The sequence below is a fragment of the Amblyraja radiata genome, chromosome 15 (genome assembly GCF_010909765.2).
Source record: "Amblyraja radiata isolate CabotCenter1 chromosome 15, sAmbRad1.1.pri, whole genome shotgun sequence".
Lineage (NCBI taxonomy): Eukaryota > Metazoa > Chordata > Chondrichthyes > Rajiformes > Rajidae > Amblyraja > Amblyraja radiata.
Window position 1 is genome coordinate 29,169,440 of NC_045970.1, and position 23,637 is coordinate 29,193,076.

The window sequence follows — 23,637 nt, forward strand, 5'->3', positions numbered from 1 at the left end:
AATTTTTGCAGAAAGGATCTGGTTTAATTTAAATTTTAATGCGGCTATCTTATTATGTTTGCAGTGGTTGGGTCAATCGCGTTTTCTGAGTCTAGCTGTTTAATCTGTTTTTCTAATTCCAATTGTTCAGTCTTATTTTTCTTGTTTTGAAAAGCTTGGTATGCAATAATACAGCCTCTGATATAGGCCTTGAAAATTTCCCACAACGCTGCAGAAATACCAGGGGTGTCGTTTTTCTCAAAGAATATTTTCATCTGTAGCTTCAAATAATCACAACAACTTGCCTCCGTTAGTATTTGTGGGTTGAATCTACAAAACGATTTTTTATTATACATTCCTTCCAATTTTAAGGAGAAAGTTAACGGACAATGGTCCGAAATGATATTATTGTGACATTTTGGGTTATAGGTGAAAGGGATAAGTTTTGCATCTACCAGGAAATAATCAATTCGTGTATACGTTTTGTGAACAGCTGAATAAAAAGAGTATTCTCTTCCGGATGGATTGGCAATCCTCCATATGTCAGTTATGTTTGTATTATTTATATGCGTATTTAAAAGTTCACTCGATTTTGATTTTGAAGTACTTTTCCTTTGGCATGAAGATTTATCCAAGTAGTGATCTAATACACAATTTAGGACTTTAATTAAATTAAAAACACAATTATCAGATTCTGCTGGCAGGAGTCTGAGATTATATTAAATATTTTATTTAAAAATTGGGGATTGTCGAAATTAGGAGCATAAATATTCACCATAGTCAGTGGAGTTGAATATAGTTCCCCGGATATTATAATGTACCTGCCTTCCTTATCGACTATTGTGGATTTATGTTTACCTTTGCGAATTAGGATTGCTGTTCTTCTTGCTTTGGAAGAAAAAGTAGAATGATATAATTGGCCAATCCAGCTACCCTTCAGCCGGTTGTGAGCATTTTTAAGAGGCGTCTCCTGTAGAAATATTATATCAGTATTAATAGATTTTAAATGGTCCAGTACTTTGCCCCTTTTAATTGGCTCGTTAACGCCCCTAACGTTCCAACTACAAAATGTAATTCCTCCAATTTTCCTAGCAACATCGTCTTGCATTTTAAAACTTACATGGTTTCCTTTGATTCAAATGATCCAACACATTGTTTGAAATATTTCCTTTAATTGCTGGGTGGGTGAGCCCTGTCCCCTGTTCCCCTATCCCCCAGAGATATCTCCAAGAAATACTGATATAATATTTCTACAGCTTGTGTGTTGTCTCGGCATTTACAGCAGTAGTAAATTCCAATTCCCGAATAGCCTCGCTTTGTTTTTTTGAAGTAGGAAGAATAGGCTCCAACCTACGGCTGATATCGGTTTCACGCCTGTGGATTTCCCCATTCAAGGAGGAATTCACCTCCTCTTTACGGGTATCTATCTTGTCAATCTTGCCACAGATTTCTGCCTTCCCAGCTGAAATTTCCAGCTTCACAGCCGCAAGTTGCTCACCCAGTAGTGATCGGATGTCCTCCAACACCAGAGGTTGGCTTGCTGCTTGCTCTTGAGGATGCTCCATACTCGAGGTCGAGGCTTCTTCAGGGCCATCCACGCCTTCTGCTTGTCCTTTCCTCCGTGGTACTCTAGGCAAGCATCTAGGATAGCATCTACCGGTCCTTTAAAATACCGGAGTCGCGTTTTGCTGACGTCACTTACGTGACACTGAATGTCTGCCGGTAAGTGTTTTTAAATCTGTCCGGTTTAGGTTTAGATGATTTTTTCGGCATTTAGCGGAGCGGAGCTAAATGGCGCACGTCCTAAGCCGCCATAGCTCCACCGGAAGTCTGGATACTTTCAAGAGAGAGCTAGGTAGGGCTCTTAAAGATAGCGGAGTCGGGGGATATGGGGAGAAGGCAGGAACGGGGTACTGATTGGGGATGATCAGCCATGATCCCATTGAATGGCGGAGCTGGCTCGAAGGGCTGAATGGCCTACTCCTGCATCTATTGTCTGTTGTCTATTGTCTATTTATCTCGTTGGGACTATCCAATATGCAACACAAACGATGCACTATTTTTCAAATGTAAGGAGTTCAATTTGGCCTTCAGGACAACAGTTAATCAATGACCTTGTCTATCATTAGAGATGATTGGGGTAGCATTCACCAAATTATGGATGGAAACATATTGAAGCTCAACTAACTTTTCCAATATTAACTGTTGTGATGTTTGAGATGACATCTATACAAACTGAAGCTCTGATCTTTTTATCTTCCGGTTTCGAGGTCATTCTATTTGCGCAAAAACGTTACGCGATAGTGCGATGATTTTTCGCCAGCTTACTCACTGTTCTCCTGCTGTGTTATTGCATCAAGTTTAGTTCTAATCGGTGGTCTAATGTAAACTTTAGCGAGGTTTAAAAATCTTTAAAAACGCGCGTGTGCAGATCGATCTCCTCTCCTGCCGTTCAGCGCCGCATGGATTGGTCTTTTCTCTTGTCACTCGGCGGGACGGTCCACCCCTTCCTGCGCCATCATGTCTTTACTGGAGCGGTAGATGGCGGCGGAGGTTTCCAACCGGACACAATTTTTGGAGGGGCTGGAAACGGCCCGGTCCGGCACACGTCACCAAACGAAAAGCGGAGAATCTGATCTCGGCGGAGGAGAACAACCAGCGACCAGCAACCACTGTTAGTCCGCTCCAGCCTCTTCCACTTTGGTCCCCCTCTATGCCCCTCCCCCGTGATACCGCAACACAACCCCCGTATTTTCTCTGAGCTCTCTTCCCCCCGCCCCCACAAACCCCACACCCCCACACCCCACACCCCCACACCCCACACCCCACACCCCCCCCCACCCCCTCCGCAGACACCCCATCCACCCCGCCCACACCCCCCGCCAATACATGGGTTGCGTTGAGGGACAAGGCCTCCCATGTGACTGGGACCCAATGGGTCCCACTTAGTCTCGTCTTAACTAAAGATTTACTCAGTATTGCACTGAATTGTCAGTCTCAGTTCTGACATCCATTTCATTTTATATCAAAACCAAAGTGGCTCCACAAATTCAGTTTTAGTGTTTCAGCTAATACTGAAAATTTGCTTTATTGTGAGGAAAATTGGTAAGTTAAATCAATATTGCAAATTGAATGTGTGTGGTTTATTCCAAGGGCCCCTCTATACATTGCCACTGTGGAGCTTGCAAGAAAGCAATTTGGCCTTGAAGGGATAACAGCGTTCAAAATTATCAATTATCAATATTACATATATTTGGTAAATGGATAGACCAAAGTCAGCAATAAATTCAAACAACTAATTATTACCATGCCAAGTATCAGTAAATGTTCACCTTTATTTTTGTTAAATAAGTTTATAGCATAAATTATTTTAAACGTAGCACTCTTTACCGAATAACGATGGCTCAGGATCAAGCTTAGTTTGATGTGATAGAAGTACATTTTCCTTTAATTTACCATATTCAAGAAACATGTATTGATAGTATCAGAAAAATTGAAAATATTGAAATAAATTACAAGGGAATGGTTCCAAAGTAATGGCGCAGCATTTAAATGCGGCTGACAACCACGTATTTATTGCATATCCCAACAAAAAGCTGAATACCTTTTATTGTATCAAAATCTTTTTGCTTTTTATTTTTATTTTTACTTTTTTGTTTGCACACTGTTTGGAAAAATCCAATATTATCATCTTTGGAGACAAATCTCTCTCAGACTAGAAAATAGAACAAAAACAGATTACCTATAACATCACCAATACGAAGATTTATTAGTTTAAAACCTTCAGCTGAATGCTGTCATATATATTTATATGCATTTTCAGAATACCATAAGCCAATAGACACACAGTAGATAACATACTTGATTGACTGCATCTTGATAGAGTTCTCTCCCTGGACTTTTGCAAAGAGCATTATCTTGTATTTATAATTTTAACTATTTATTTTCCAGAGCCAATGGTTAGAGACAGAGTTGAATAATGTGGATTTGCAGTATTTTAGCAAGCTATGATTGATAAGCAAATTCGAGGTACATTTCAATCAGGTTGAACTTATTAAACTGTCCCTGTCTGCTTCAAAGTCTCCACAATTGTCCCTGTACCCAAAAAGGCAAGGATTACTGGTTTTAACGACTACAGGCCCATCGCACTGACCTCTGTAGTCATGAAGACCCGTGAAAGGCTTGTGCTGGCCAAGCTGAAACATATCACAATCCCCCTGCTGGACCCTCTGCAGTTTGCATATTGGGCCAATAGATCTGTGGATGACGCAGTCAACCTGGGCCTGCACTTCATCCTCCAGCACCTAGACCACCAGGGGACCTATACGATGGTTTTGTTTGTTGATTTTAGCTCTGCATTCAACACCATTGTGCCAGAGCTACTACACTCCAAACTTTCCAAGTTGACTGTGCCTGAACCCTTCTGTCGGTGGATCACCAGCTTCCTGTCAGACAGGAAGCAGCATGAGAGGCTGGGAAAGCACATCTGTGACCCGCAAACCCTCAGCATAGGAGCACCACAAGGCTGCGTACTCTCCCCTCTCTTCTACTCTCTCTACACCAATGACTGCACCTCCACTGACTCCTCTGTCAAGCTTCTCAAGTTTGCGGATGACGCAACCCTGATTGGACTGATCCAGGATGGGGAGGAATCTGCCTACAGACAGGAAGTAACACAGCTGGTGGCCTGGTGCCATCGCAACAATCTAGAGCTCAATGCTCTTAAGATAGTGGAATTGACAGTAGACTTTAGGAGAGCTCCCCCTCCCCTCACCCCACTCACCATCAACAACACCACAGTCACATCTGTGGAGTCTTTTAACTTCCTGGGAACCATCATCTCCAAGGACCTTAAGTGGGGGGCTACCATCGTCCCCACAGTCAAAAAGACACAACAGAGGATGTACTGTACTTCCTGCTGCAGCTGAGGAAGCACAAGCTGCCACAGGCAATGATGGTCCAATTTTATACAGCCATCGTAGTGTCTGTCCTCACCTTCTCCATCATGGTCTGATTTTGGCTCAGCTACCAAGCACGACATCCAGAGGCTGCAGCGAATCATCCGATCAGCTGAGAAGGTTATCGGCTGCAACCTTCCCTCCATTGATGAACTGCAAGGGCCAGGAAGTGAGCGGGTAAGATCATCTCTGACCCCTCTCACCCTGGCCACAAACTCTTTGAATCACTTCTCTCTGGAAGACAACTCCAGACTGTCAAAGCTGCCACAGCCAGACATAAAAACAGTTTTTTTCCACGAGTAGTAGCTCTACTCAATAACCGAAAATCTGTAGCCTCCTTTTACTCTGGTATTTTATTTAATTCACGTGTTTAATCAATAATGTTTTATTATTAATGTTTAATTGTCATTAATGCGTCATACCTAATTGTCACTGTACGTCGTTGTCACTTGTGGGTGGAGCACCAAGGCAAATTCCTTGTATGTGAATACTTGGCCAATAAACTTATTCATTCATTCATTCATTCATTTGCTGACTGATTAATTCATTGTTAATTTCAACATCTAATGTCCCTAAAAAAAGTTGCTTTTTTTCACTTTGCTACTCCTGTAACTTCAACAAAAGAAGAGCATATTAAGTGATGCATTACAGCTTTTACGGCAGGAATAGGAAAGGTTTAGGGGATATGGGTCAAATGCAGGCAAATGGGACTAGCTTAGATGGGGTATCTTGGTCGGTATGAACAAGTTTGACTGAAGGACCTGTTTCCATCCTCTATGACCCAATGACTATTTTTTCATTAAAAATTGTAGTTAAGTATATAATGCAGAAAATGCAACAATACCAACTAAATCTCTGGGTTAAAATGAAAAAAAAACGTTGAATATTGTTTTCAATTGCTTTTGAGGTTTAGAGACCTCACGCTGCCTCGGCAAGGCCAGCAGCATATAACCATATAACCATATAACAATTACAGCACGGAAACAGGCCATCTCGGCCCTACAAGTCCGTGCCGAACAACTTTTTTCCCTTAGTCCCACCTGCCTGCACTCATACCATAACCCTCCATTCCCTTCTCATCCATATGCCTATCCAATTTATTTTTAAATGACACCAACGAACCTGCCGCCACCACTTCCACTGGAAGCTCATTCCACACCGCTACCATTCTCTGAGTAAAGAAGTTCCCCCTCATGTTACCCCTAAACTTCTGTCCCTTAATTCTGAAGTCATGTCCTCTTGTTTGAATCTTCCCTATTCTCAAAGGGAAAAGCTTGATCACATCAACTCTGTCTATCCCTCTCATCATTTTAAAGACCTCTATCAAGTCCCCCCTTAACCTTCTGCGCTCCAGAGAATAAAGACCTAACTTATTCAACCTATCTCAGTAACTTAGTTGTTGAAACCCAGGCAACATTCTAGTAAATCTCCTCTGTACTCTCTCTATTTTGTTGACATCCTTCCTATAATTGGGCGACCAAAATTGTACACCATACTCCAGATTTGGTCTCACCAATGCCTTGTACAATTTTAACATTACATCCCAGCTTCTATACAGCATAATCAAGGGCGAGTCGCACACTGGGCACTTCCACCTCCCCTCTCCCATCGGGCAAAAGATATGGAAATGTAAAAACGCATACCTCCATATTCAGGAACAGTTTCTTCCCAGCTATTATCAGGCAACTGAACCATCCTACCAACAACTAGAGAGCAGTCTTGAACTACTATCTACCTCATTGGAAACCTTTGTTTGGACTTTACTGGCGTTATCTTGCATAAAATGTTATTTACTTTATTCCCTTTATCATGTATCCGTACACTGTGGATGGCTCGATTGTAATCATGTATTGTCTTTCCGCTGACAGGTTAGCAAGCAACAAAAGCTTTTCATCGTACCTCAGAACATGTGATAATAAACCAACTCAAATTCAAAATTAAGGATTAGTATTTTGATTTTCCTGCTGTTCTTAATTTTAAAATTGTGCTTGCACAAATATAGTAAAAATTAACAATGGTATTTTTTTCAAGATTGAGTAACAGTTGATAACACAGATGGTGCCATAAAGGTTAGGAGATAATTCTGACAGAAACAAATTATATGATTAAAGTGATTTTCGGAAATACACTTACAGATTTCTAGCATACAAAGAATTTTCAGATACTGAAATATCAAGTATTAAGACTCGTATACCTTCTTATATTCAGTAGCATTGCACACTGAAATTGTTTTTCATTGACAGACCTCAGTGATTTCTGGTGCATGTAATATTATATTACAATATTTATATATATGAGCCGAAAAGATCACTGTGGCTTATTTAGGCTCAATATGGCAAGGATCGTTGCCACATTGCCGAATGATGGTGTGGTCTGAAATTGCAGGCTAGCAGTAATATGTGTTGAAAAAAAATTCCTTTCAGAGTGCAAGAGTCAAGAGTGTTTTCCTGTCATATGTGCCAATGGGACAATGAAATGTTTACTCCCAGCAGCAGCACAACATGTTTGTAAACACAGTACTCAATAGATAATATAATAAACAAAAAAAAAAAATCAATAAATAAAAAATACAAGATACACCCCTGTGCAACCCAGGCACTTGGTAGTTTGACGTTTAGTGTTCACAATAGCCTGATGGTTGTTGGGGAGAAACTGTTCCTGAACCTGGACGTTGCAGTTTTAAGACTCATATACCTTCTTCCCGATGGCAGGAGTGAAATGAGAGCGTGGCCAGGGTGGTGTGGGTCCTTGATGATGCTGGCTGCCTCTTTGAGACTGTGCCACTTATAGATAGATCCCTTCTATTACGGGGTAGTCAGTACCCGTGATGGACAGGGCTGTTCCTCACTTTTGGTAATCTTCTTTGTTCCTGAAGTACATTGATTGTACTGTAAATCGTTACCTGGATATCAGCATTGTAAAAAGTATTGCTCCAAGACATTTTAGCACATTTAAAATGGCTGGCCTGTAAACAACATCTGTACAATAAACAAGAGAATGATGCAGCATTCATGAATATTTATCCCACAGATTTTGTTTCCCTTATCCTCCTCTCAAAGTTGTCTATTTGTTAGGTAAACTGAATTTTGATAGAAACATATCTCACTACAATATAGTTCACATTGTGGTTTAAATATTAGATAATAAGTTTTTACTTAGTCGTATACACATATTCATTCTCTTTAGGGTAATTCATTTTGACTTTAAGTTCTTTGAGCAGATTAAGAAACACCTCCTTTACTATATGAACTACCTTTTCAGTTGTCAATTTAGTTCCTATAAAGAATGAAATGAAAAGTGAAACAGTACTGTCACTAACCATGAATCTTAAACAATCTTCTACAAGTAACACAAAGCTATTATCCAAATAACTAAATGTATTTGATTAAGCTTAGAAAATGGATCTCCTGAAATTTCATCATTTCAGTATCTGTTCATTTGAAGGACTATAAGCACTCAACAATCTGATTATTGATTTTATTTTTCAAACTCGATAACAGCAGCTTTTTCATGTTGATATAAATGTAACTCAATTATTCGCTGTTGGTGAAGCCACTGACTTGATTGTCAATCACTTCATGCCAAAATCATATGTTTCCCCACATTTCAAAATATTTACTTCTTAATATCACTCTTAAGGCATTGTCACCAGGAACCTTTCAGGTAATTCCAGAATTACAAATCCAGGATTGACCTGGAAACATTTCCATGTAACAATGCCTTAAGAGTAATATTGTGCTGGTTCATTTGACAGGGAAATTTTCACATCAGTTTTATGCTGCACCATTTGCTGTATGTAAATGTTCACAGCCATATTTTGCCATTTCTGAGATACAAACATCCAGACCCTATTGCCTTACCACTTACTGTGCAAAAGGCCACCTCATTCAGGCGTAATGTCCCCACACAGGTGGTGTACCAGGAATGCTTAATGCCAAAATAAACCTGATGTTGTTAGTGCTGTGGTGTCTTGAAATGTTAAAGCATTATGCAAGTTATATATAAAGATTTGAACTATACTTAATTAAAATGTCATCAGTGGAAGTTGGATTTTCCCTTGCTGCATTAAATGATTGTTATGTTTGCACTTTGCTGATTTAGGTCACTTGTAAAGAAATTTTGAAATAGGCTAAAAAATAGGGTTAAAATAGTCTTAGGTTGGGTTACACACAGCAACATATATTAAAAACAGAATCTGCTTGGATTTTATGTCGAAACAAAGAATTGCGGAAATCTGAACTGCAGATGCTGGTTGAAATTGAAGATAGACACAAAATGCTGAAGTAACTCAGCGGGCCAGGCAGCAGCTCTGGAGAGAAGGAATGGGTGGCATTTCGGGTCGAGACCCTTCATCAGACTAACTGCAGATGCTGGTTTACACAAGAGGATACAAAGTGCTGGAGATCAGGCAGCATCTCTGGGGAATTTGAATGTGTGACAGGACCCTTCTTCAGACCTGACCTGAAACATCACCAATCCATGTTCTCCAGAGATGCTGCCTGACTTGTTGAGTTACTCCAGCATTTAGTGTGCTACTCTGTTTCTATTAACATTTAGTTCAGTATGAACAATAGTTTCTCCTGCTACTTGTTGCCATAGTGAATCCATGAAGATTAACCTTAGTTCATGTTGCAGGATCGCGACTGTCATTTCAGTTACATCAAGAGTTAGTGGTTTTGTCCATTCTGTTTCAGTATGTATTGCGATACAATGCCAGAAATCTCATCAAGATGAATTTTAAGCTCAAAGCCACTCTTGCCTGAGACACATAGTGACTTTGATAATGTATAATTTGGCAGCTCTTGCCAGGAGCTGACCTGATGCAACACGTCACCAAATGTTTCATACACATAAATTTCCACATTTTACCAAAAAGTGTCCACACAATATGAGAACTGACTCATGCAAAACTTTATTGTTATCTAACATTCTGAAGTGCTTAATGAGTGCTTAATATCACTATTGATAACGCAACTGTGGAATGATTGTTGATACAAAGTGCCAAAATACCTATCTAAGTCAGGCAACTTCTCAGGAGAACATGGACAGGTGACGTTTCTTGTTGGGACCCTTCTTGAGTCTAAAGAAAGGTCCCGATCTGAAACATCACCTATACATGTCGATGCTGCCTGACCCTTCCTGAGTTACTCCAGCACTTTGTGTCTTTTTTTATAAACCGGCATGTGCAGTTCCTTGCGTTTCAATGTTGCTTCTGTGCATGCACTGGGGTTGCTACTTTGCAGTAAAGGCAAACAAGTTCCAGAAAAAATGTCCCTGTAGCACTCCTTGAACAGAAATGGCCAAAACGTATTCAAGTTTTTCAGAAAATTTAGGGCATTGTTATTTGCATTCCATAAACTGCCAAGAGTTGTAGGAAATGTTGCTTTTGCAATTGCAGCCATGCTTTTAACATTTTCAATTTAAGAATAAATGGTATGCAACTGGAATAAGCCACTTAAGCAATGTGGTAAATAAAAGTAACATGTTTGAAATATCCTCTGCTGGTTTTACCTTCCCATTCATCATCCTCTCTTCAGCCCCAATCTCTTGTTTGTTTTCATGTTTTATATTTGCCATTAAGTTTATTTGTCTAATCAGTCCAATTCCATCTATTCTATTACATCCCCCCCCCCCCCCCCCCCCCCCCCCCCCAAGGAAAACTGCTAACCACTTTTCCGGATTCTGGTCTATGAGGAAATACTCACAGGAACTAAACATTATCAGTACAATAAAAAAATAGATTGTGTGGGAACTATCTTCAAAATGAAGCTCGACTCAGGCTGTTTAACTTTCACTGTGAAGCATGAGATTCTCCTTAAAAAGATTCAAAGGAGACAAGAAATTGGAATAATTGCTTTCCTGCAATGGTACATTTACAGAGCTGCCTGGTTAGGGATTGGGGCTGTGTTGTTGCATTTCAGTAATGGTATTTCATAATTTATCCTTCAGTAACAGATTGAGCACCATGACAACTAACTGAAGTAAAGGCATCCAAAGACAGACATGACCTTTTGTTATTTGCCCCTCTGAATAAAATTAGAGATTACCCTCCTTTACACAAGCACTTGGGCCAGGACCTCCCCTCTGCAGCCTTACGATAAAACTAATGTGGGGATATTATATCCCACTTGAGTCTGAGCAAAGATCCTCTAAAAGGACAAACGACACACCATGTCTGACAGTTAACTATTCTCTAAATTAAACCATGACTCTATTTGCTCAAGAGTTACAATTGCTTATGATGTTTATAAACCGATGTACGAGGTTGATCTGGGTGACCCCTCTAGCCAAGAAGTCCCTCTGAAAGCATCCCTTAATCAGCTTTAGCCTTACTGATGCCACGGTATTGAATTTATAGTTTATCTCCTCCGTTTTATCTCATCTTTTTCCAAAGTACTGGCACTAAAGCAGAGTTAGAAACATAGAAACATAGAAATTAGGTGCAGGAGTAGGCCATTCGGCCCTTCGAGCCTGCACCGCCATTCAATATGATCATGGCTGATCATCCAACTCAGTATCCCGTACCTGCCTTCTCTCCATACCCTCTGATCCCCTTAGCCACAAGGGCCACATCGAACTCCCTCTTAAATATAGCCAATGAACTGGCCTCGACTACCCTCTGTGGCAGAGAGTTCCAGAGATTCACCACTCTCTGTGTGAAAAAAGTTCTTCTCATCTCGGTTTTAAAGGATTTCCCCCTTATCCTTAAGCTGTGACCCCTTGTCCTGGACTTCCCGAACATCGGGAGCAATCTTCCTGCATCTAGCCTGTCCAACCCCTTAAGAATTTTATAAGTTTCTATAAGATCCCCTCTCAATCTTCTAAATTCTAGAGAGTATAAACCAAGTCTATCCAGTCTTTCTTCATAAGACAATCCTGACATCCCAGGAATCAGTCTGGTGAACCTTCTCTGCACTCCCTCTATGGCAATAATGTCCTTCCTCAGATTTGGAGACCAAAACTGTACGCAATACTCCAGGTGTGGTCTCACCAAGACCCTGTACAACTGCAGTAGAACCTCCCTGCTCCTATACTCAAATCCTTTTGCTATGAAAGCTAACATACCATTCGCTTTCTTCACTGCCTGCTGCACCTGCATGCCTACTTTCAATGACTGGTGTACCATGACACCCAGGTCTCGCTGCATCTCCCCTTTTCCTAGTCGGCCACCATTTAGATAATAGTCTGCTTTCCTGTTTTTGCCACCAAAATGGATAACCTCACATTTATAATGGATAACCTCACATTTATTAATGGACAACCTCACAGTTGCAGTTATCCATTAAATATGCTGGTAAGGGGCTCATCCCATTGAGGACACTTAGGTGTACATCATCTGCTGTCAACTGCAGCTAATTTCAGGCTCTTAATTCTACCTAAAATAATATATTACTAGTGCTATTTTTGACTGCATCATTCAATGCTAATGAATCTTGTTGAAACTCACCTCCAAAGGCTGCGATAGACTTTGACAGTTCTGAATCTTCAAACTTCTTAAAAAGCTTCACAGATTACTTTCCCAATTGTCTATCGTTTTCTTTTCCATTACCCTTTCCGCTGATGTAATCACAGACTTCAATTTCTGCAGCTGCTCCTTGTACTTAGTCCTGTGTAGTTGAGAATTCGATGTCTTTACTTTGTAGAAATGTGGGACTGTAATATAGAGGCAATAAAAGACATTTGGCTCAAAGAAGGGGAGGATTAGGAGCTTATTTTCCTGACTACAAGGTACTTAGAAAAGATAGGGAAGAAAAATATGAGGAGATGGGATAGCAATAATATTCAAAGAAAATGTTATAGCTCTGGAGGTGGGGTGTTGCTAGGTCTAAGACATATCAATTTGTTCAGATTCAAGAATCAGTTAATCAGTTGTGATATTAGCTGTCTAGTTGAAAAGAAAAAGGAAACCAAAGATGGACAGGTACAGAAATATAAAGGAATAATTGAATGGTGTGGACAGAGAACTTAATTTTTCTAATATAGATAGTGTAAAAGGCAGGAAATGGGAAGGAATTTCCTAGTTCAGTATGAATGCAGAGGTCTCATCTGAATGCTCCAGTTCCTCCCATATCCACATGATTGATACTGTAAATTGCTCCTACATGAGTGGTAAAATCTTTGGGTAAATTGATAAGATTTTTGAGAGAATAAAAAATGGAATGAATAAAGGATTAGTGTAAATAGGTAGTTGATGGTCAACATGGTCTTTGTGGGACCAGAGAACCTGGTTCCTTCTCGTATCCTTCAGTGGTCCAAAAGAGGGGTATGGCTGAATAAGGACCAAAATGGTTATTTTTATGCCAGCAGAGAGCATGACCTTGCATCTGATATTGCCATAGAAAAGAATGCAGCCAGAGGAAGATGTAACAGCGATATTAAATGTGATCAAAATAGTTTTTAAATAAGTTACTGACAAAGTTGACCCTTTAATAAGACTCAAGGACTTTTTAGGATTAACCATCAAGCTGGCTATATTCAAAGCTGAGTAGACACCTGCTCTCAGTATTGATGCCGATGCACCCCACAGATGTCCTGTAGATGGTGCCGCATTGCATCAAGTCATAGTGAATGACACTGGGGATGAGGAGGAATCTCTATAGTCAGAGGGTGGTGAAAGTGGAATTCATTGCCACAGATGGCTGTGGAAACCAAGACATTGGGTATTTTTAAAGCGGGGATTGGTAACATCTTGATTAGGAAAGAGATCAAAGGTTGCGAGCAGACGACAGGTTAATCGGGTTGAGAGGGAAAAATAGTTCAGCTATGATTGAATGGCAGGGTAAATTCAATGAGCTGAATGGCCTAATGCTGCTCCTATGTCTTTTGCAGGCATATTCCTTTGCAGCTGACGGAACGTCCTTTACAGTATTGTATTTTACATCTTTCGTTGACAACAGTGCATAATGGGAATTGTAGGTTCCTTTCAAAGCCATGCCATTTTGAACAACACAAAGCTATGAACTGCTAAAACAGTCTGCCGGCTGACCCACATTTGTTTTTTCTCCAAACAAAGGTATCAAAGGTATTTTATTCGTCACATTCACATACACCTAGGTGTAGTGAAGTGAAATGCTTCTTGCCATTTTGCAGCACATAAAAAAAGGAATACAGACATAACATTAATAAGAGTTTTAATCATAAAGAACATCCCCCCACAATGGTTCCCATTATGAGGGAAGGCACAAAGTCTAGTCCCCAACCCCAGTTCACCCATAGTCGGGCCTTTTGAGGCCTCCACAGTTGCCTCCACAGAGGCCCAATGTTCCAGGTCGTTCTCGCCGGGTGATGTTGCTCCGGCGTCGGGAGAGTCCTCTCAGCGGCATGGGAACCCTGGAACGGCCGCTTCCGTACTGTTCCATACAGTGTTTTGATATAATTTTCATTCTTGTTTTCAAATTCCTCCGACTCCTTTCCAATTGTTAACATCTGAGATATTGGGGCTTATTTAAATATTGACACTTTCTCATCTACTTTCATGGTACTGTCATTGGTGGAAGTCTGAGATTCACCCCAAAACCTCTGTGCATTCTCTTTGTAAGATATTTCTAGAGATCCTAGCAGGTCTTTCGAGCTACTGATCAACTGCCTTAGATTTTCTTATTTGCTTAATATCAATTGGGGTGGCACAGTGGTGCAGAGACTTGGGTTTGATCCTGACAATGTGGTCATCTGTGTACTTTCTCCCTATGACTTTGCCCCAGAAGCTTCCCACATTCCAAAGATGTGTAGGTTCGTAGGTTAATTGGCTTCTGTAAATTCTCCCTAATATGTAGGATTGAACCAGTGTAAGAGTGGTCATGGTCAGCGCGGACTCGGTGGGCCAAATGGCTTGTTTCCACGCTGTTTCTCTAAACTAAGCTAATCAATTCTTCTTTGATAATGGTTCCTGTGAAAATGCTCTGGACGTTTTGCTGCATCGAAGGCGCTGTGCAATTGAAGTTGTTTTTGTTGAGATCAGCTAGGTTAGAACATTTTATCGACTAACCCTGGGACCTTCCTGTCCTGGGTGACTAATGGATAAACATAGACGACCATTGTGAGGGTGGGATAGCCTCCTGTTCAATTCTGCATGTGGATGTGTTTCTCCAATTGATCAACCTAAACTACTTAAGAATTAGGCTGACTGTAAGAGTATTTGAAAGAGAACATCCACAAAGAATTAAAAGTAAACTAACATTGTTCCTCTCGGCTCCACTGAACTTGAAGATCAATATGATTCTACACATAGAGTTTCACTTATTATACTTTCCATTTTTGAAATAGTATTTTGGTCTGTGTCGTTCCTGGCAAAGATTGCAAGGGAATGATACGTGCACAGAGATTTATTGTTTGCCCGGCAGGTGATAAGACCCATGGTTGTGTTGGGACCATGGCCAATGATTCTGGGAGGCAGACATGGGTCAGCAAGTCAGGTACAATAAAATGCCGTCTATTAATCTTCAACGTGCCATCTCAAATAATTATTGATTATGACTTTCTAACTGCTGAACTGGAATTTCCAAACATTGGTTCCTGTCTATGGATAAAGATTAGGAAAGGAGTTGGTGCTCTAACATAACGAGTGAGGAAATGGGGCAGGTATTACCACAGATGAGTAAAGGTACTTGCTTGGTCTCCTTACGCATTTTGCAGTGGAGCTCAGGCACACCTCCCTGAATTCCAACCCTTATGCCCATCAATGGTGTGGATGTACCCTGAGAGAGGAACTCTCAGTCCCAACATTTTCTCAGTGCTTGGAAGATATGTATCAATGGAGCAGGATTTCCAGCCTTGGAATGAAGAATCCAAGTCTACAAATCAACTCTCAAGGCATTGAGAGTTGAGAAAACAAGGCATGGCTGGTTGTAAAAGCAGTGAGATAGATTTTAACAGCTTAAAATCTCTCTGACATTTGTTGACATTTAAAAAATATATTACACCTTCCCCATCATATTGCCTCAGCCGAATATTGGAGTGAATGGTCTGAAAAAAAGTTAAGTAAAAGTGTCTCAGAAGTCAAAATATGATTAGTATTGTCCCCGGAATATACTCCCTCAATATGGTCATGATTGATCATTTAGCTCAGAGCCTCTTTCCTGCAGATCCTCTTTTTACCTGAAGTCGTGCAATGGGCCTTTATTGTCACATGTACCTAAGTGATGTTCCTTTATTGAAAACAGTTCAGTAAAAGTTTTACTATATATAGGCAAAAATGATACTCAAATATAAGAGTGTAAGAGTAGTAGATTACACTGGGGCAGTACACTAGAGTTGGCATATTTCCGGCACTTTCTTCTACCTTTTCAGGTTCAAAGTTGATAAGAATGAAAGAGTCTTAACTTAACCACTAAGGCCCTTTGTCCTGGCAGCGGCACAGGGTTGGAGTTGCAGGGGTCGGCCTGGCCTCTGACGACGCAGAAGTGAGCCTCTAGCTCGCTCATCGATATTCCTTTCCTCCGCCACCATCTTAAAGTATTAAATTGCGCTCTGACTGCAAACACTCTATCAAGCCTTGCAAGAATGTTATATTTATGTACTGACTCTAATTGGAATTATACTTATGCTCTGCCTCTTCCTGACAGAGTGGTTATCACAACTGATGCCGTGCTATCTTAACCTCTCACTTTACTTTCTAAATTTCATCTCACCAGAACCCTCTCCTGACTATTTCCACTAAAATCTAATCTACGCCCTTAGATAATTTGTCCCAGGCTGATTTAAGTACTTCTTTTTACCTGGTACAGCTACTAGTGCCCCGAATTAAAATTCATTTCCTTACACCATTTTTGTTTGAGGTTTACATTCATCTGTCTGACTTCATTGATTCAATGCTAATTTGCCCATGTCTTCACTAGTAATTGGATGATTATCACTTTTACAGTTTGGCTTCTTACATTGGTCTCTAACAATTCAATTTCCTTCAGTGGGACCTCCTCCTTCATCTATGTTATATGTTCCTGCATGGGGAATGATAATTGAATTTTTCCCCTCTCACTTCATGTCCCTCTGCAGTCCTGAGAAGATGTCATCAACTCTTGATAGGAGTAGGCAACATATCCTATGGGTCTAGAACAATATCTAACCACATATTTATACATTTAACATTTTTGCAACAATCCTTTGCACTGCTCCTTTTCCCTCCATGATGTGTTGCCCAACCTTTCCTGTGGTCTCTGCTTTCATCGACACAGAATGCAAGATTTATACAGCTGCACTACAAGCACAAGTTTGGGCCCTTCAGCCTGCAACGCCTGTGCTGAACATGTTGCCAAGATAAAGTAATCTCAATTCATAGTTCATTCCCTTCATTTCAATGTGCCTATTTAAAAGCTTTTTAAAAGCAGCTATCATATCTGTCTCCATCACCACCACCCCCGGCAGCTTGTTCCAGGCACCCTCTCCACCCACGCTGTGTAAAAAAAAAGCTTGGCTCGTAAAATTCCATTAAACGTTGCCCCTCTTACCTAAAGCTAGGCCCTTGATTCTTTGACAATTCCACCCTAGGAAAAAAGTTCTGATAGTCTGCTCAATCTATTCCTCTCATAATTTTATATACTTCTATCACATCTCCCCTCAACCTCCAGTGTTTCAGAGAAAACAATCCAAGTTTGTAAAACCTCGCCTTGTAGCTAATATCCCCCAAATCCAAGCAACATTCTGGTAAACAGCTTCAGCACCCTCCCCAGAGCATCCACATTCTTCCTGTAATGGGGCAACCAGAACTGCATGTAATACACCAAATGCAGACAAACTAAAGTAATATAGAGATTTTCACAAGATATGGGCAAGATCGTCATTTATTTCCCATCAATCTCTTGCCTTTTGTCTTATGATGATCAAACATCTTTGGGGAATTAAGACATGAGTCACACACTGCAAAATTAGCTACTATGTTGATGCACTGTTGTTGCGACAAGTTGTGTTAAATCTGGTCTGTGATGACATTAAGACATTGATACAGGTGATATTAACTGTTTAATTGCCATGTGCACCAGACCTCAACATTCTCACTACAGCAATACCAGCACATAAAACGCAACAACACAACAAATAAATTTACAATGAATCATAAGTTATACTAGGTAAACCAGCCCATAATAGTTCAAGTCAAAGTAAATTGAATGTCAATAGATGGTAGTTAGATGATCATGTATGAAATTGTGAAATTATCAATCCTATATATTTTTTCACAGGTTCCTCATTGATCACTGTATTGTTAGAAGATATCATGCTTTATGCCATGGTTATAATTTAGGGGTTATAGCATCATGGTATTCATGGTTGTATGATGGTTTAATGAATCTATTAAAATTATTTATATTGTATCTGCTGGATTCCATATTTATATAAAGATTTAGAGAATGTTAATCATGATTATATATAGTTGTATAGGTCCTTTTGTAGTTAACTAATATAAACAACATATCTGTGCAATATAAAAAGTGACTACTTCTGTGTATATACATGAAAGCTAAGAATAATTATTTTATTGCTTGGTATTCATCTCACATTAAAGAAAATGAACTATGCTGAAAATATGCTTTGATCCAGAGCTTCACCCCAATGGCTAGCTTATTTTAAAATAACGTTTCTAAAACAAATGTTAAGCCATGTTATATCAAGTAAAGTATTGCTGGACTAAATTTAGAGAAGAATTCTGTAACCCATGTGTTAACACATGCTCAAATAACCAAATGTTCTAATCTCTGCATCATCAAATTCACTTCTGAATTTAAAGTATCTCTTTGACCTCTCTCAAAAGCAGTAACTAAAATACTTCAAAGCATTCCAAACGAATTGATAAAATTAGGTGCCTTTCAGATATATAGCTGAAATGCTCACTTGAAACCGTGTATTATACGGAAGACTTAAACTTGATCTTCATTTACATTTGTCTGACCAGTGCTTCTGTGAATCGTCTTGGCGTAGTTAATGACGATCCTTTAGACCTCAGATTTGAGTAATAAATGGTTGCTCACTTCATTCTATTGCTTTAATAACTGGAAACAGTGCTGGACCAGGGAACGCAATAAATGGATTTCATAGGGTGATTTGTGTGACATTCTGATAAATGATCTTCAATAGCGACCTGATTTAATGGAAATCAAACAGCGTGGCCATACCAAACACACTATATCGAAGTCGGAGTGGATGGTCTTTTCACTGTCGTATTATGCAGAGTGGTGACTGGAATGTAGTGGAGCCTAATAGAACTCCAATTCAATCATTTCTAATTTTTGTGTTTGCAGGTCTTGCAATAGCCAGTGCACTTATAGATATTTCGCAACAAAAGCCAAGTGAGTGCAAAGAGAAGACTTCCGCAGTTAGGAACAGAAAGCAGCTCCCTCCAACACATCAAGGAACTTGTGTATAAAAACATTAAAAACTGCACTTGTTTATTCTGTCAACTGTTTTCCTTTTTGATATGGCTTTGATTTAAAGCCACCCAACAGCCTCAGTTTTTCAAGAGGCGACAAGATAAGAATATTATTAGAAAATGTGCCCTGTCATCTTCATATGAAGTCAGTGATGGGTCCTGTACTGGTGGATAGAGGTCACACTTGTCTTCCACACTGTCGGTTTGATTTATTGCATTTTCACACCATTAACCATGTTTGTAAATATGATTGCGGAAATAAAATTAGATATGTTAAATGACCACAGATGTTATTTTCATTTTAGCCACATGCTGATGGCAATTGATTGTGGTTTGAATAACTATCAATATTTAAGGATGTTAAAGTATTAATGCAAATGTGTTAACAGAAGAATGAATGTTTTTGAAATATGCAGTAGTGCAACCGGTAAATGTGAAGGGGGAGGAAAGAAAGGCATAAATATTGATGCATTTGTTACTGTCCCTGAAGTTTCCAATTATTTTCATTCTGAAGAGGTCATGGAATAATTCTGTAGTGTGCAGTTTGATTCATGGTTACTTGCATGTTACAGTGGTGCTGAATCAATAATTAAAAATCCATTGTATGTTAATCATATGAACAAAATATACATCTGGTGCGATTTATGATATTCCTGGATTCTGCGTTTACATTCTTAGGGAATGCATTAATGTATTTTACTGCTCTCTCGTCATTTTGAATCAGGAGAGCATTTGTAAAAAAATATATTATTTATTGCAATCATCTAAGGGAAAATTGTACATAACTACATTTTCTTCACAGTTCCATTGCACATTTCCTTTTTGGTGGTAAGTTGACCAACAACTGTCTTTTACCGAAGAAAACAAAATGCATCTAAGCTTGGGGAGCAGATTGTGTAGTCGCTTTCAGTATTCATCATGTAACTAACTTTGATAAGCATTGATTGGCATGATAGCAAAGAAATGAAGGACACAGGGTAGAAGAAGCAAGTGAATCGGTGGTCTGTTTTTCAATTCCTAAGTGGTTTAGATAACTGATATGATTACATTATAGTTTCACTAGGCAAGAAATTCTACAGAATTGTTGTATTTTCTTTCAGGTAGGAGATAATTCTTTTTTCATACATAAAAATGCAATATGTCCGCAACTGGAACAATCCATTCTACAAAATATCTGTTCTGATTTTCATATTGCAGGTAAATTTAGCAGAATTATAGAAGTCAATGATCTTGGACTACCCACGCTACATCGATAGAAAAGGTTCTTTTCATGTAACACTTGTGTTGAATTGCACTGATCTGTGGGAATTTAGTTCTAACCTGCAATGGAATCACTTTTGTCATGGTGTATTAAGGACAGATGAAAGCTCCACTCTTTTCACGTCTCATAGGAGTTCTGTGATTTTGTTTTTTTTTACTGATTTATGTCTTGCCACCTAATTCATTAATTTGTAAATTTTCCGCTTCTGTAAATACACATCTGACAGCATCAGTCAGGTGATCGCACAAAGAAGTATTTTACACTGAAATGTTTAGATTTATATCATTAAGGAACAGCTCACATATGTTCTGGACCAATGTAAAACAATTTTGAAGCTTCAACATAATAAAAAATCTCAAATAATTTTTTTTCAACTTTCTTTCCTGTATCATGGAGAAATTCTTTACCTTGTGATGGTACATGTTTTTTTCAGATTTTTTTTCAATTGCCTTGGCCCCGGGGATGTTAAAAGACATAAAGCTGAATGTGTCCATGAAATGACAAAATAGAAATTGTTGGAGAATGTGGATCAATGTTTTACACTTTGAGGTTTTTTTAATATTGTACCTTGAACAATGTTACCAAACTCATCTCACACACAGCAATTGTACATTGCAAAGAAAATGGATTCTGACCAATATACAGCAACTTGCTTGTTTTCAGGGTAACCCTAGTCGAGGAACAATTCAACAGAAATAGTGTAATTATAACCATAACAAAAATCTGTTGCACAGATTGAATCTCTTCACGTGGTTTGCAGAGGGGTGGGTGGGTGGGAGGAAGTGGGGGTAAACTCCTCTCAGAAGCTAACATTGAAGGTTTAGTTCAAATGGCGAGGCCAGGCTTCACTGCGGAGAAACTTCAACAAGTGAAGATTATCTAAAATCTACGCTCCACAAGCAACCGATACAATGCAAAAGTATGATTTTTTTTAAAGATTTGGCGTTCACGTTTGCGCCAGACAAGAACATCTGCTGATCAAATACACAAGGATCCACACAACAAGGAAACATCTTGATTGTCCACAATTCCTGTCACAATTTTTGTTAACAGTTTTCATGTTGACATGTAGAGGGCATGTTTAAAGTGAGAGGAAAAAATTTAATAAGAACCCGCGCGAGGGGCAACTTTTTTCATACAGAAGGTTGTAGGTATATGGAATATGCTGCCAGAGGAGGTGGTTGAGGCAGGTACAACAACATTTAAAAGACATCTGGACAGGTAAGGAAAGGTTTAGAGGGAGATGGGTCAAATAAGGGCAAATGGGACTAACCTAGATGGGCATTTTGGTCGACATAGGCAAATTGGGTCGAAGAGCCTAAAGGGCCTGTTATGCATGACAACCAATCATAATAGGTTAGCATCACTAACCCCACCTTACCGTACCATTTATATTTACACCCACTTCCTTTACTGCTCGGTTCTGGAAGCAGTCAGGATGCCCTGACAACTAACAATCTATTGTACTGATGTACTGCGTAACGATTAAAGATGATCTTGGATTATATATCGTGTGACTCTCTTGTTTACCTGGTGTCAGAAGTGGGATACGATCCCACGCCTCCAGTCATCAAGTTGAGATGATGAAATGGAGAATGCACAGGAAAAGTAGAGAAGTGTGCCTGGGAGAAAAGGGGATAATGAGAGCATCCAGATTACAGAGGCAACTTGAGGATTTTTTACATGTAAAACAATATACCGAGAACCAGGTGAAATTAGAGCATCATTATAGAATATAGAAACACAGAGCTGAAAGATAAAGGGATATTAGAAATATATACTGGGAAAGTGCAAGAACAAAGAAACTGAGACAGGAATGTGAGATTACCAACCCACCGCCAAAGATGGAAGTCTGAAACAACAGCATTACTAATGTTTTAAAATTGGGGATGGCCATATGCCAAAGGCACATACTCTTGCAGGTAGAATTATAATGTCATACAGTTAACCTAGATGGGCATTTTGGTCGACAGGCAAATTGGGCCGAAGAGCCTAAAGGGCCTGTCCCACTTTCCCGAGTTACTCATGAATTCTCCCGAGTTGTCCCCTTGATTCAAACTCAGAGAATGTCCGTAGCGAGTCCGTAAGAGGGTGTAGCGAGTCCATAGGAGTCCGTAGATATATCGTAGCGGCTCGTTATGCCAGCCGTAGGTAAGTCCGGACGTTTTTTCCAGCATGTCAAAAAAGTCCACGAGTAAAAAGATAGTCGGGAGGAGGAGTTCGTAGATCACAAAAATCTTGATTTTTATTTTAGGCCCTTTCAACTCGGCAGAGGACTCGGGAAAGTGGGACAGGCCCTTTAGGCTCTTCGGCCCAATTTGCCTATGTCGACCAAAATGCCCATCTAGGTTAACTGTATGACATTATAATTCTACCTGCAAGAGTATGTGCCTTTGGCATATGGCCATCCCCAATTTTAAAACATTAGTAATGCTGTTGTTTCAGACTTCCATCTTTGGCGGTGGGTTGGTAATCTCACATTCCTGTCTCAGTTTCTTTGTTCTTGCACTTTCCCAGTATATATTTCTGATATCCCTTTATCTTTCAGCTCTGTGTTTCTATATTCTATAATGATGCTCTAATTTCACCTGGTTCTCGGTATATTGTTTTACATGTAAAAAATCCTCAAGCTGCCTCTGTAATCTGGATGCTCTCATTATCCCCTTTTCTCCCAGGCACACTTCTCTACTTTTCCTGTGCATTCTCCATTTCATCATCTCAACTTGATGACTGGAGGCGTGGGATCGTATCCCACTTCTGACACCAGGTAAACAAGAGAGTCACACGATATATAATCCAAGATCATCTTTAATCGTTACGCAAACTATAGCAGTACAATAGATTGTTAGTTGTCATCCTGACTGCTTCCAGAACCGAGCAGTAAAGGAAGTGGGTGTAAATATAAATGGTACAGTAAGGTGGGGTTAGTGATGCTAACCTATTATGATTGGTTGTCATGCATAAACCCATCTACAATCCCCTTTCATAATGTCTTATGTCTTTCATAATCTTCAATCTGTTTGTGCAGTGAAGAACCATTTTTCTTTTTTTTAAAGAAAAAGCTTTAAAATATCGCATCTCTG

The 23,637-nt window shown here is 39.6% G+C and overlaps 1 protein-coding gene across 1 annotated transcript in view; it reads left to right on the forward strand.

The window, feature by feature from the left end:
• Positions 1-20,932, forward strand: part of atrnl1 (attractin like 1) — a 720,322-nt gene extending 699,390 nt beyond the window's left edge. Inside the window, exon 29 of the mRNA XM_033033942.1 lies at positions 19,166-20,932. Coding sequence (XP_032889833.1) covers positions 19,166-19,290 — 125 coding nt within the window. The 3' untranslated portion in view covers positions 19,291-20,932. The remainder of the gene's footprint in view (positions 1-19,165) is intronic.
• The last annotated feature ends 2,705 nt before the right edge of the window (positions 20,933-23,637 follow it).